General features: G+C 41.6%; 2 protein-coding genes across 2 annotated transcripts; both read right to left on the bottom strand.

The window, feature by feature from the left end:
- Positions 1-962: 962 nt before the first annotated feature.
- umps (uridine monophosphate synthetase) lies at positions 963-9430 on the bottom strand. Its single transcript, XM_080456916.1, has 10 exons — positions 9227-9430; positions 7954-8107; positions 6486-6610; positions 6150-6337; positions 5606-5703; positions 5316-5476; positions 4779-4896; positions 4107-4282; positions 3030-3144; positions 963-2093 (listed from the first exon to the last, which is right to left on the bottom strand). Exons 1-10 carry the CDS (start codon positions 9374-9376, stop codon positions 1915-1917), a joined length of 1464 nt encoding a protein of 487 aa, XP_080313042.1. The 5' UTR covers positions 9377-9430; the 3' UTR covers positions 963-1914.
- Positions 9431-11986: 2556 nt separating this feature from the next.
- LOC308106181 (protein transport protein Sec61 subunit alpha-like 1) lies at positions 11987-13240 on the bottom strand (the record flags this gene model as incomplete). The annotated part of the gene is made up of 1 exon (XM_080457241.1): positions 11987-13240. The coding sequence occupies one exon, from the start codon at positions 13238-13240 to the stop codon at positions 11987-11989; it is 1254 nt and encodes a 417-aa protein (XP_080313367.1).
- Between the last annotated feature and the right edge of the window lie 205 nt (positions 13241-13445).

Genomic DNA, 13445 nt, shown 5'->3' with positions numbered 1-13445 from the left:
CGACTTCGCACAGGGCCCCGCATTTCTCCCAGACGGCTCTGCTCGTATGGTGGTATCTGTCATTAGTTTATAGCCTACATATTGATCAATAGGCCAACGAAAGAATAACCTGATCACCTGACAGTTACATTTTGCGAATCCTCAACTGTTATGACTGGTTTAATAGGCATAATAAATGTGAATAAACGGAATACTTCTCATCATGCAGTAGGCTACCTTGTAGGCCCATTTATAGAACATTTACTAGGCCAATTGTATTTGTCAACCTGTGTATTGTATCATGGCACAGGGGTGGGGGCTGGATACTGTCTGTCTGTGACTGTAGCCTATGTCAGTGGTTCTCAACCTGTGGGTCGGGACCCCCACATGATTTTGGGGGGGTCCCCAGATGATAGTGAAGTGACAATTTAGTGACTTTTAAGATCTTTTTAATACAAAAAAAAACATTACTGCATCAAGGGTAATCAACCAACTACAGTATACTATAAACATTGGCCAAATTGTTAAATAATGTAAGAAAGAGGCAAACATTTTGAAAATAGCCGATCTACAAATCTACGAGCTTGTAGATCTGCTATTTTCACAATATTTATCTGTGGAACCGAGACATACTTGCTGGACACTTGACATTTTCTACACTATAATAGTCATTGGGTGCTTTAAGTAATCCTGGAGGTGTAGGCAGAAACATTTTGTGTTGCATATATTTTGTGCCATTTTCTTTCAAAATCATCCAACCACTTAGTCACTGGGCTTCATGGAAAGTTTTACCAAAACATCTGTTAAGTCTTCATTAGGAACCTTAGATTTTATATTTTCTTCTACAGTAAATAGAACTTTTCTGCATGAGCGCTCTAAAATGTCTTGAAGTACATTTGCATTAATTGAAGAGGCTGTCCAACTGCATTTCAAATTACACATAGATAATATTCAACACACATTTTTTAAATGATAGACATTACACAAAAGGCCATAATTTAATTGTCATTTAATTGTCAAAGACACTTACACAATAGGAGGGAAAATACTGAAAAAATCATTAAACATAAGGACGATACATTTCTAAGTAGGTTAGCTGTGGCTGTTCCACATGCCCATTGTGGAAGTCACACCGTTCAACTGTATGCAACAGCAAACTCCTGCCACAATCATTTTGTAAGACTCTATACAGTAATAGACACATTTTGCATTCCTGTCTAAGGAAATAATAAGCAAAAAATATGGTCTTTATCCCTCACAACAGTAGGAATACTTACTAAGGAACTTTGTTCATGGTGCCCTGATGCTCCAATTCAGAATGACTTAGTGGCATGTCCGTAGACCAATAACTAAACACTATAATGTTTCTATATGATGTAGCTCCTATTATGTGGAAAATCCCATATTTTCTGAAGAGCATCAAAGTAAAAAAATATCAAAGTTAAATTCAGAACTGTAATACAGTGTGCCATCAGTCTTACCTCTGGTTAAGTTCATTTGATCTCAGTAACTGCCTCATAACCGTTAACCCCACCCGCACTCTCCGTATAAACTCTATTGGACCGATTTCTATCTACAGGCATTAGTATTGTTGTCAGTGAATTCAATCATGAATGTGAGGTTTATTGATTTAGTTCCATTTCCTGTATCAAATGACACATTGCTGATTCAAGTACCGTCCAGCACCAAATGTGTTTTGTTCACAGAAGTAAACTAAAAGCAAACATGACATCATTATCCAAAGCAAATCAATTCTGGACTAGATCTACCAAGTTTGATCGACCTGCCAATTCCAAGATGATAACAGCTAACGCCCAGTCGATTTGCAACTGAAACCAGATACCATCCTCAAACTACATTTCCCTAAGGACACTACACGAAAGTCAATGAAAGGTTGCACTTAGCATTTATGATACAGACACAACCTCTGACTTGTTATTGGCTAGTCTGACCAAGTCTCTTCATGTAGGCCTCCCATCCTGACTTCCTGTACAACTCGGCAGTCTCCAGCCTATTAGAGGCTCCCAAGATACCCCGTCCAACAATGATGACATCAGAGCCTTTGTTACAGATAATTTCCTCTGGGCTGGTGTACTGCTGTCCCAGCTCATCACCTGGAAAGAAAGGATATAGGTAAGAGAGAGAGATGAGAGGGGTGTGGTTTGACCAGATACTGAGCTGAAATTTTACTTAAAGGGCAAGACCACTTTGGTAGAGGTTTGGCTTGTGTAGTTACCTTACCATGATGCAACGTCAAAGGTGGGCGAGAAATCTAAAATAATTGCTCCATTGATTAGAATTCAAAACATGCTCCTCATTGACTTACATCGTATGGTGAAACAGCTCTCAAAATCACTCTTTTAGCACGTAAATGAACGCAGACAAAGTTGATTCAGACAATATAGAACATCACCAAATCCAGTACTGTTTTTTTTTTAATGAAAATTTTAATATCCTGTTGATTTAGCTATTTGTATTAGGAAGAAACCCCGGACTGGATCCACGGATCCGGATCCAGAGCTTCAAATAGTAAAATCAACGGGAAGTTGAAAAATGTATTTAAAAAATAAACAGTACTGGGTTTGGTGATGTTCTATATTGTCTGAATCAGCTTTGTTTGTGTTCATTTACGTGCCAAAAGAGTGACTTTGAGAGCTGTTTCATCGTACAATGGAGGTGTAACTCCACAACCAAAACCTCTACCAAAGTGGTCTTGCCCTTTAACAGTAGATTCCTTGTACACCAGCACCATCCTGTGGTAAACAGTGGCAAGCTTTGGACATTGTCTCATCCATTTATTTATTTCACTACAGTGACTGAGGTTTAACCACTTAAACCCTATATACTCAGTTGATCGGATTCCAAAGGGCTCTATACTAACCCCCACCTGTTTTCGATCTTACACTATAGCTTCTTTGAAAATAGCTGACAACGTGACGCAATGCGATACGTTTTTCATATATAAAGACATACTAATCTAACTTTCATTCAATTACCAAGGCTGAGCCAAGTCAAAAACAGAGAATGCAAGTCACTATAAGTCAATTCACCTCCAGCTTGCATCTGCACCCCAGGAGTCATGTGGATGAACTCTGGTCGTTTGCTGATCTTAGACATGCAGATAAACCCAAGCACAAAGTCTGGATGCTCCTCTGCCATCTTCAGCTAGAAGAAAAACAACACGCAGTGATACACTGTGAGAAACAAACAGTATTAACAACAAATCTGAGATTCATTCAATGAAACCATCATGATATATAGTCATCCTTTTAACCACTTTCAAACTGGTGTCCATATTATGGGCTTGTTATTAAATAATAATATATATAATATAAAATCATCTGTACTTTTATGTTTTTGGGGATTCAATGAATCAATGTTGAAATCCCCACAGACATAAATAACTTTCTGCTTTGATGTGCTAAACAACATTTCCATATTGGTGATAAAGGTTTCAATATTTGAACCTGGTTTTCTGTACACACAGCTAACAATTACATTTTTCGTTCTCTCAGTGTCAATCTCAATAGTGATACACTCCATCACATTGTCAACAGCTAATGACATATTATCAATAACTTTGTGAGATAACCCTTCATCAACAAACAGAGCAACACCACCATACTGTCCCGATTCTCTGCTGATGTAATGAAAATCATAACCATTTAAAACAAAATCTGCACCTTTCTCATTTCCAATCCAGGTTTCTGAGACAGCAAGAATATTGAAAGCATGTTTAAATACTTTCAAATATTCTTTTGTGTCTTTAAAATTTGCATTGAGACTTCTGCTATTAAAATGAATAATTTATATGCCCTTTTCATATGAAATATTTGCATTAAACTGACTCTCTGTATAGACAGTTATCACTGATGGTCTCAAGCAGGTTAAGGTCTGGATCTAAGTCCTGTTCAATCTCCATCATGAGTAGATGTTAAGTACACACATATTAACAAGCAAAACAGCAGCAACATTGAAAGGGTATAGAAGTGATTAGTGAATTAAAACCAGGAAATGTATTCCCTTACTCAAACTCAGAAAAAAACACGATGAGCTGTGAGCTTATATTCGCATGACACAGTCATACAACAAACTAACAAATAGGGCTTAAGTGGAGACATGCTTACCACGGCCTGTGTGTATTCACCAGCAGCCAGTGAACCCTGGGAGCTCATCTGTGCTATGAGCAGACAGCCTCGCCCCATCGGCTTGCCCACAGCACTTAGCCCCTTCACTACTCCGGGACCTGGGACAGCATGGGCATTCACTATGTGGGACCACGATGCGATTTGGTATAAACCCCCTGGGAAAATGGATAATCACAAAAAAATATTTGTTTGTGTTTTCCAAGACATCGCCATTCAGGGGTGTCCGGATGGCGTAGAGCCAAAACAAGCCAACCACCAGTGCATAGGTTGAGTCTGATTCCCTGCAGCGGTGCCTCCGGCTTGGCTGGGTGCTTCCAGTAGCTGGCTGGATCAAACCATTTCTAGCCGGTTACTTATTTACAAAGAAATTCAAAACATTACATTATTAGTGCTTAGAACTGTAATTTATAAAGTGTAAAAATCTGATTACAATGTATTTATACTTGACATTGTCATTCTAAAATGCTGATGAGGCCCGACATTAATTGTACCAATTAACAGTATATCATATTTGCCAAAATAGTGCTATTTAAAGTGAACATTTATTAGCTCAAATGAATAAACCTTGCAGCTCAGCACATACTGTACTTCCATACGCAACAACTCAAGACGAGAGAAACTCCCATGACCAAAAATTTGTCATTTTCTTACCTTCATACTGGTGTTTCACCGTGTTCCCGATGTCTGCAAACTTGCGGTCCTCAAAGATGAGGAAGTTGTGTTTCTCAGCCAGGGCCTTCAGTGCTTGGCTGAAGCTTGGTGTGTAGTCCTGCATTTAGAGAGAACAACAATTTTAGCTTTGATGTTGCTCGTTTGTTTTGTCTTGTCCTGAGTGGAGGGATGAGTTTGGACGGAACATGGAATAAGGGAGTTGACAACACTACATTTTATGAATGCATTTAGTAAAAGTAATACATGAAAATAATGAAAAGTAATACAAGATATTGCTTTAAAACAGGATAGAGTGCATGTTTAAAGACCACCTAAAAGGTCAAAACAGCCCTCTTTATCCCCCTCAGAAATGTCTGTAACTGAACAATAAATGATTGAGGGGGAAATTTTCTAAACAACATAACCCCCAACTAACCTATTATACTGCAGGTAAAGGGTATAGAAACAAATCACGAGGTGATGAGGCTGTGTTTAAGGGGTTCCCTTAATCCTGGCAGATGCCTGTAGGTTGCCTACCTGAAGGATGTCCACATGGGTCTTAAGGAGGCATATCTTTGGACCCAGAAGGCCGGCCAGCTGGAGCAGCTCTTCGCAGCCCGTCACGTCGGCAGAGACACACAGGTTTGACTGCTTCTCTTCAATAATTCTCAGCAGCTTGGATGCCAGTGGGTGGGTTTCTGGAAGTAAAAGCGTTATTTAAATGCAATATTGATATACAGATTCACATATGTTGCCGATATAAGCCTTTCTGTAGGACCTTTAGTCCTCCAATGGAATGTTACAGCTTTATATAAAATGCAACATACTGGGTAGTTTTGCTCTGTCTTCATAGCTCAGTTCCTGGCTCTGGTCTTTACATGGTTTCTTGGTGATAGGAGAACCATTACCATTCTCCTCCTTAGGGCTGAATAGGCAAGAACATTTAAAAGTCGGGCTCATATGAATGTCACAGAGGGCAGCCTGGGCAGGCAGAGCAATGTGTAAAGCATCACATGGACACATGCACTCCACAAACATTTTAGGCGTCTTTCACAATAATAAAAACACTATAAACGTTCTTTCATATAGATTTATTTGCCTCACCCAGATAGAGCAACGGACGTGTTTCAACCTAATCGTGCTTCCTCAGCATACCAATTACGTTGAAAACGCGTCCGTTGCTCTGTCTAGATGAGGCAAATAAATGAAAGGACATGTATTGAGTGTTGGCTATTTGGGCCGTGTCCCTTGAGACTTTTACTTAATTTGGGGTGTTGCAGGCATTCCGTTTTCTCTTAATAAAAAAAACACCACCACCTTCACAAACAATTTTACTCAGTTACCCCTTCCCATTGTGTCCAAGTGTTGTACCTAAAAGTATTGTTGTCCATTATGAACTTGCGTACGTTCTGGGCAGTATGGGCATCGATGCGTTCAGCTGCCAGCAGCACATTGAGCAGCTTAGACATAGAGATGATTGGGTGGAGGGTGATTCCCTGAGAGGCCAAATTCTCCACACCGCCTTGCTCTCTGTCCATTAGCACGATCGCATCGGTCACCTCCAACCACAACAAATTATAAGGTTAGTTTTAAGTGACAGAAAATTCTACATTCTCACGCTATGCATTTCTTTGGGTTCGGTCATCTACAGTAAATTCATCTAAATACATTATATGATTAGTACCATTATTGCTCCTTTTGAAATACCTTCAGTCCCTCTTTGTAGAGCACCTCAGCAGTCTCCAGGATGCTCGTGCCACTGGTCACTGTGTCCTCAATGATCAGACAAGTGTCACCCTCACGAACTGTCCCCTCCACCATACGCTTGGTGCCTAGGAGTTAACATTACACGAGGAGCAATTGAGGAACTGTTCCAGACTAATGATCTTTTATGGATATACTATCTTTATTATTCAAGGCTTGAGTGAGTAGGGTTGCAAAGGGTTGAAAATGTCTGGTAAATTCCATAGGAAGTAGAGCTTGAGAATTCCAACACTGTGAGGGATATTCTAATATTCACTGTTAGGTAAGACCTAGCCTCGGAAACCCAGGCTTTTTTTTTTTTTTACAAAAGAAAAAAAGCCTGGGGGAGCGATGCAGGAACGATGGTCTTGGACCTTGTTATCTCCTAACCAATCAGAGTGCAGAGGGGCGTCGCTCTAAATTTGGTGACGTCAGCGTGCTCCGTGCACAGGCCGAGGGGGGGAGGGGAGGGGAGGCGGGGACATAGATTGGTGAAGCAATAGGAAGCCACGCACAAATCCAGGCGGCTGTGTTTGGGTCCGCCCTTCAAGACCATGGATTGAGCTCGTAGCCTCAGGCTAGGTAACCCTACTGTCTTGTTATGTTGTTCACCCGTGGTCTTCTTACAATCTGAATATTACAGCGTCAAGATGCACAGGCCTGGCATTATTGTTTTGAGTACAGTTTGGTAATGTGACACTGGCCCTTATCTGTGTGTATAACGCTAATATGATCTGATCCATGATTTCATCAGGGAACACCTTTACCACTGACCTGTGTGTTTAATGTACTTCTCCGAATACACTTCTATCTTATTAGAGCCCGACCAATGCCAGATTTCTGGGTCCGATGCCGATCCCAATTTTGGAGAGTCCTAGACCACCGATTACTAATGTTTTGACCAATATTTTGTCCAAAAGTGCACAATTTAATTCCTTTAATTTCCATATAGTCTCCAGAATTTCCACCTTTGCAACCCTAAGCTTGAGCAATGTAATCTTCTAAAACATTACTGAACTAACTTGCAGAATTGATTGTTTTGGCTGGATACATGGACCAGTTGAAGCAGTTTCTTGGAAATGTGTTGTATGGCTTTCTGACTAGATCAGGCCACGTTTGTGTTTAAAACCAGGTTGGCCTTCTAAATCATAACAAATGACGTTCTCAAAGATCAGGGTTTGTAAAATGACTTGTGGGCTCATTTTGGCTAAACAATGCAGCTATTCTCTATGTTCAGTTAATTCAAAGTAGAAGAAAACTGAGCTACAATCACTTTGTTTCATATCATAACCAACAGAGAGATGTGGAAATAGGTCAAAGGTGACTATGTACACACAGAGACACACATACGGAGAGACACAAGCACTCTCGTTCTCTCACACACACACACACACACACACACACACACACACACACACACACACACACACACCATAGTCCTTGGCCTCCTTTCGTCTGATGAGCATGGGTAGTTCATGTGTGGAACAGATGATTGTAGCCAAAGGCAGTGCAGTGTATGGAACTCCACACAAAGAGTCAAACTTAAGCTCCTCTTCTTGTGCACGTTGGTAAATGAGACTAGACACCTGTACAGAATACAGATTGGTTAGGCATGATGATGCAGTGAAGAAATTAAGTTTGATCAACTGTTCAGTTCAGGGTCTACTAGATCTTTTGCGGAACAAGTCCCAACAACATTTCGCTGCTTCTACTTGTTTAGGTTAGTGACTTTTTCAGTAGAGTGTGAGTGTGCATGTGTTTAAGTATAGCCACTTACTCACTGTTCATCTGAGTGGAACAGTCCTCTTTTAAAGCAGACTACCCTAGCCTTGGATCAAGACTATCATAGATGTATTTTGTCGATTTTGATATTTTTATATCTACGATAGTCTTGCCTAGCCCCCAGTGCGTACTGTCACCAGTAAAGCACTTTCACCAGTAAAGCCCGTACTTCTCCATACATGTACAACAAATATATATATTTGTTGTACAAGGGGTTGTGGGGTTTGAAGTAGATATTTACATACACACATACACACATATATACATATGGTGCTTATCCGGTTGCCCCAAATGTTAACTGACGATCCGGAGTCTTTGTGCAATGTATTAGTCCGTATTTTTCAATAGATATGCGTTTTAATCCCGTCTCTGGCCGAACGACATTTTTTCCCCCTCGTTTACATTGAGTGTAATTCCGGCTTTCACCGGATGCGCCCTGTCACTACCACCCATTGAGGAATACAGGGAACTTTCAACAGAATCCGACACAGACAGGATTGAAACACTTCTTTATTGAAAAGTACGGACTAATACATTGCACAAAGACTCCGAAGCGTGAGTTTACATTTGGGGCAACCGGGTAAGCACATTATATATTTGTTTTGTACATGTACGGAGAAGTACGGGCTTTACTGGTGAAAGTGCAAGACGTACTGGGGGGTGCAGGCCAAGACTATCGTGGACTCGATAAAATACATCTGGACTACCCCCCAGCCCCAATATCTTCGATAGAGTAAACTAAAGCAGTGGTTCTCAAAGTGGGGTCTGGGGAAAAAGTCTTCTCTTGTGGGGGTCCCTGGTGTATCTTTTCAAATGGGGGTCCACGGGCTACTATGTGTCAATTTGGGGGTCCTTAACAGGAAAAAGTTTGAGAACGACTGGAGTAAACCACATGCGATGCTGCAAAGACAACACGTGTTTACCTGGTTCATGAGAGACGGATGAGACACCAGAACTCTCAAGTCGATATAAATGGGCGTCATCATGCCAGTCTTTAACTTGTACTGCCCAAATTTAACGGCATTGACATCGTGAAGTTTCAAGATCAGACCGTCCAGGCAGACGTTTTCCATCGTTGATCAGGAGATTGTCCACTGTCTGGAGTCTGAACCTACGGAACCTCTTCAGTCGTACTGCTCACGCCTATGGTTTTCACTCTTTTCGCCAGTGTTGCCAGATTTTGTGATAGAAATAAGCAGCCAGGTCGATGAAAACAAGCCCAAAAGACGCCACTAGACTAGACTAGTAGGCTACACATGAGCATTTTATAGACTATTTGAAAATAGCCGATCTACAAGCTCACAATGCGTCGCGAATGCGAATCTTCTATTTTCGAAAAGATATTGAAAAGAAAAATATTTGGAATATAGTATTTGAAAGTTAAACTTTTTTCAGATGAGGGTCTGCACTGCAGAGAAATACATTAATTTGGGGCGTCCTTGACATGCAAATGTTTGAGAACTGGTTTCAACAATAATAATAAAAAATAATTTGGAAGCAAGCCCAAATAGTTACGCTTTAAAAACAAGCCCCAAAAAAACTGCAACCGGCAAACTGAAACTACCAATATTTACAACAAGCAACAACAAGCCCAAACTCGCTTATAATAAGCAGACATGGCAACACTGTCCGTCGCCCGTGGTACGGAAACTCTTCCGTTGATGAGCACCATTGATGCGCACTGCTCAGTGCGCAAAGCATCCTGGGGTTTGAAGTCTCCGTCTTCATCGTTGTGAGCTTGTAGATTGATTGGCTGTTTGTGAAAGATTTTTGACACGTTTTGAAAACCTTTAAAAATGCATTCTGCACAATGAGTAGGCTACTTTTACTTTTGGTACTTTAAGTAGGCTATATTTCGATGCCAATACTTCTGTGCTGTTACTCAAGTAAAATTTACAGTATGGGCTACACATGATGATAACATTTACAATTAACTTGTAACAGAGCATTTCTACATTGTAAAAGAAAAAAAATCAGGGGGATAAAGATTATGCTCTTCCTTTTACCTCTCTTTTGGAAACTATACATCCAGAATAGAGTTTCCTTCTAAAGATACATTTAACATCTGCTGTACATTCTAGCTATTCTAAAGCATCTAATCGAATAGAATCATGCAGCCAGAAAACTGTTCATAAAAGGGTACAGAGAAAAAAAGGAGTAAAAAGAAAAGCACATGAGGGAGTAGGGGGAACCAGGAGGGTCCAATGTCTCACACATAGGAACATGTAGAAGACCATTTCTTCTGCACTGGAAGGGCACAATAGAGGGCACTTTATCACGTTATCTTGCACATTATCACCAGCTGGTTAGAGTGTCTGCTCTGATAGTGAGACGTCGGGGTTCAGTCCCTGGCCAAGCCATACCAAAGACAAAAAATTGGCAAGGAGGTGGTGATTATGTTTTTGCCTCTGTATGTCTATGATGAACAGCTAATCTCCAGTACTGCTGGACTCAGTGTGAAACTTTGCACGCACACTCCCCATGGTAGGCCATGGAAGAACCTCCACGCCCACATTCTCCACCTCAAACACTTCACGTTTTGGTCTAGAACTCATTGACAAGAAATCCCACCATTTTCTCCTTCTACTATTGATTTTGTCCAAAACTCACGCAAATGGGTACACATTATTTATCATGGAGTCATGTTATCAAGAGGTTAACAGTCAGATTTTTTCATATTCCTTTCCAAGAATTGCCTACAAAAGTCCGCATGGGGGGCCCATCTTTAAAAAAAAAAAGCCACAAATCCTGAACGCATGCATCCAATTTGCCGAAATTGAAATCACACATTGAGGGGCCTCTAATGCAGAAATTTCACTTTAACCCATATGGGCACCACAAATGTCTGTTGCCGAAATGTTACCCCCCCCACCAAATTAGGTACAAATGGTTTTATTTATTATTATTGTATTTATTTTGTACATTTATTTTAGTAGGCAAGACAATTAAGAACAGATTCATATTTACAATTGTAGCCTGGCAAAAGGCAAGGCCTTTTGAGGGAAAGGGTCTCATGAGTCATGTGACAATGACCGCCTAATTCAGAGCTGCGCTACTGAAATGCAAAAGTGAAAAACGCTGGGGGCGCTGTTTTTCCTTTTCTTTTACCCGGGATCCCAGATTGATGTCCGCCAAACAGGGTTTTGATACTCCATTATGTTTGCCTGTAATTGCCTTCAGAAACGTATGGTTGAGCCCTATGTCTTAAAAAACAAAACATCATGTACTGTATCATGAATGCAGCATCCAATGATAAATGATACCCTAATAGGAATTGCATGTTGAGAGGCCTCTATAGAGCACACCTCCAAACCACTTTCATTTCTGCCCATACAGGGTGCCACAATGCGAACAATTGCACCATCTGTTGGACAAACTCTATTTCCACTCGCAGCTTCCTCATGTCCTGACAGACTGACACTGCCCTGGATAGGCGAGCTGGCCTGGTGGATATCTGCGCTCAGAGGAGTGTGCACTTTTCAAATTGTATGTACTTTAGGGGCATCGAAGCAATTTGGGGAAGGAGGCACTGGGGTCCCAGGGGACTCCACCTGGCGATGCTGAACCCATTGTCACTCCTGTAAACCTTTCATCTCTTCTCATACTATTGACAGAACAAATGTGGCAGATACATAATAATGGGAAAATGTAATAGTAGAGAATGGATATACTGTGTGTATTTTCTAGAACAGCAGTGCTCTTAGGCTGCCAACTTCGCTCTGCTCTTTTACAAAGATCTCAAAGTACTGGTAGATGGTGGTCACAGCCAAGAGGATTCCTGTACCAGAACCGATGGCACCCAGCAAGTCGGCCATGACAGACAGTGCTCCTATGCAAAGTCCACCAAAGGCGGCAGCTGTGGGGATGTACCTGTTGAGCACGGTCACCATATTTGTGTCTCTGTATCCACTTATAACCATTTGTTGATCCCTCAGCTGTCTAGCTACATCTTTGGCAGAGGATCCTGAGATCTCAATCCATTTCTTGGAGATGAAGGCACAGGAGCCGAGCATGAAAGCAATATAGGTGACAGCATGAATTGGGTCATGCAGAACAGAAGCAAAGGAGTGTACTGGAGAAAGGTAGTAGCAGAGACCACCCACTGGGTAGGCATGAGCTGGGCCATCACTAGTGGTGTCAGACCAGGTTCCCAGTAGGCTTATCAGGAAGTTGCCGCTGTAATTCGTAGAGAGCTTCTGTGAGATGAAGTAGAGGTAGGAGACCAGGGTAGACTGCAGGATGATGGGCATGTTAGAGGTGTAGAACAGCTTAATTGGGTAAGTGCTGACCTGACCACGGTGGCGGTTTGACTTGATGGGCAGGTCCACCCTCCAGCCCTGGAAGTATATGACCACGGTAAAAACAATGGCCGTGGCGATGAGGTTCCAGACATTGGGCAGGTTCTGTCTCACAAAAGCCTCTGTCAAAGCCTGCAACTTGTCCGTGCGGGTGACGAGCAGATGGAAGAGAGCCAAGATGGCTCCCTCAACCTCAGTACCTTTGCCGCTGTTCACAGTGATAGGGCTGAAGGCCTTCCAGGCGATGTTCTCACAGGTGTTCGTTGCAATGAATAGGGAGATACCAGAACCCAGACCATAGCCTTTCTGGAGCAGCTCATCCAACAGCAACACAATGAGACCGGCCACAAACAGCTGGAGGATGATGAGCATGCTAATTCCAAGACCCATCTCCCAGGGATCCCCATACATGCCAGTCATAACATATACAGTGGCCTGTACAATGGTGATGATCATTCCAAACAATTTCTGTGCTTTGTCAAAAAGGGGTTTGTCTTTGGTGGTGCCTCCAACCTCAAAGAACTGCATGAATAGGCCTGATGTCACAATTGGGGAGATACCCAGCTCCATCAGAGTACCTCTGTTGGAAGCCAGAATTACTCTCATCCAGTACAAGGGATCTGCAGAGTCTGGTGGCATAATGCCAAACAGTGGCATCTGGCAGCATACTAGATAGATGCACAATGTGATGGCCGTGAACAGTAGTTTTTCTTTGAACTGAATGTTTTTTTGTGGTTTCTGAATCTCTGGCACAAATGCAGAGAGCGGCTTGATGAATTGTAAAATTGTATCTCCAATGGGGTCCATTGTATGCTGGTTTCTTTTTCTCTCCTTGATGTAAAAT

The sequence above is a fragment of the Gymnoscopelus braueri genome (assembly GCF_963280865.1).
Source record: "Gymnoscopelus braueri genome assembly, chromosome: 18".
In the NCBI taxonomy this organism is placed as follows: domain Eukaryota; kingdom Metazoa; phylum Chordata; class Actinopteri; order Myctophiformes; family Myctophidae; genus Gymnoscopelus; species Gymnoscopelus braueri.
Note: the sequence above shows the minus strand (reverse complement) of the source record. Positions and strands in the feature narration are given on the sequence as shown.

Coding starts and splice junctions, on each gene's coding strand:
- umps (XM_080456916.1), bottom strand. CDS start 9,376: ATGGAAAACGTCTGCCTGGACGGTCTGATCTTGAAACTTCACGATGTC. Junction 8,108..9,226: donor ATCCGTCTCTCATGAACCAG/GTAAACACGTGT, acceptor TATTCTGTACAG/GTGTCTAGTCTCATTTACCA. Junction 6,338..6,485: donor TCTACAAAGAGGGACTGAAG/GTATTTCAAAAG, acceptor TTGTGGTTGGAG/GTGACCGATGCGATCGTGCT.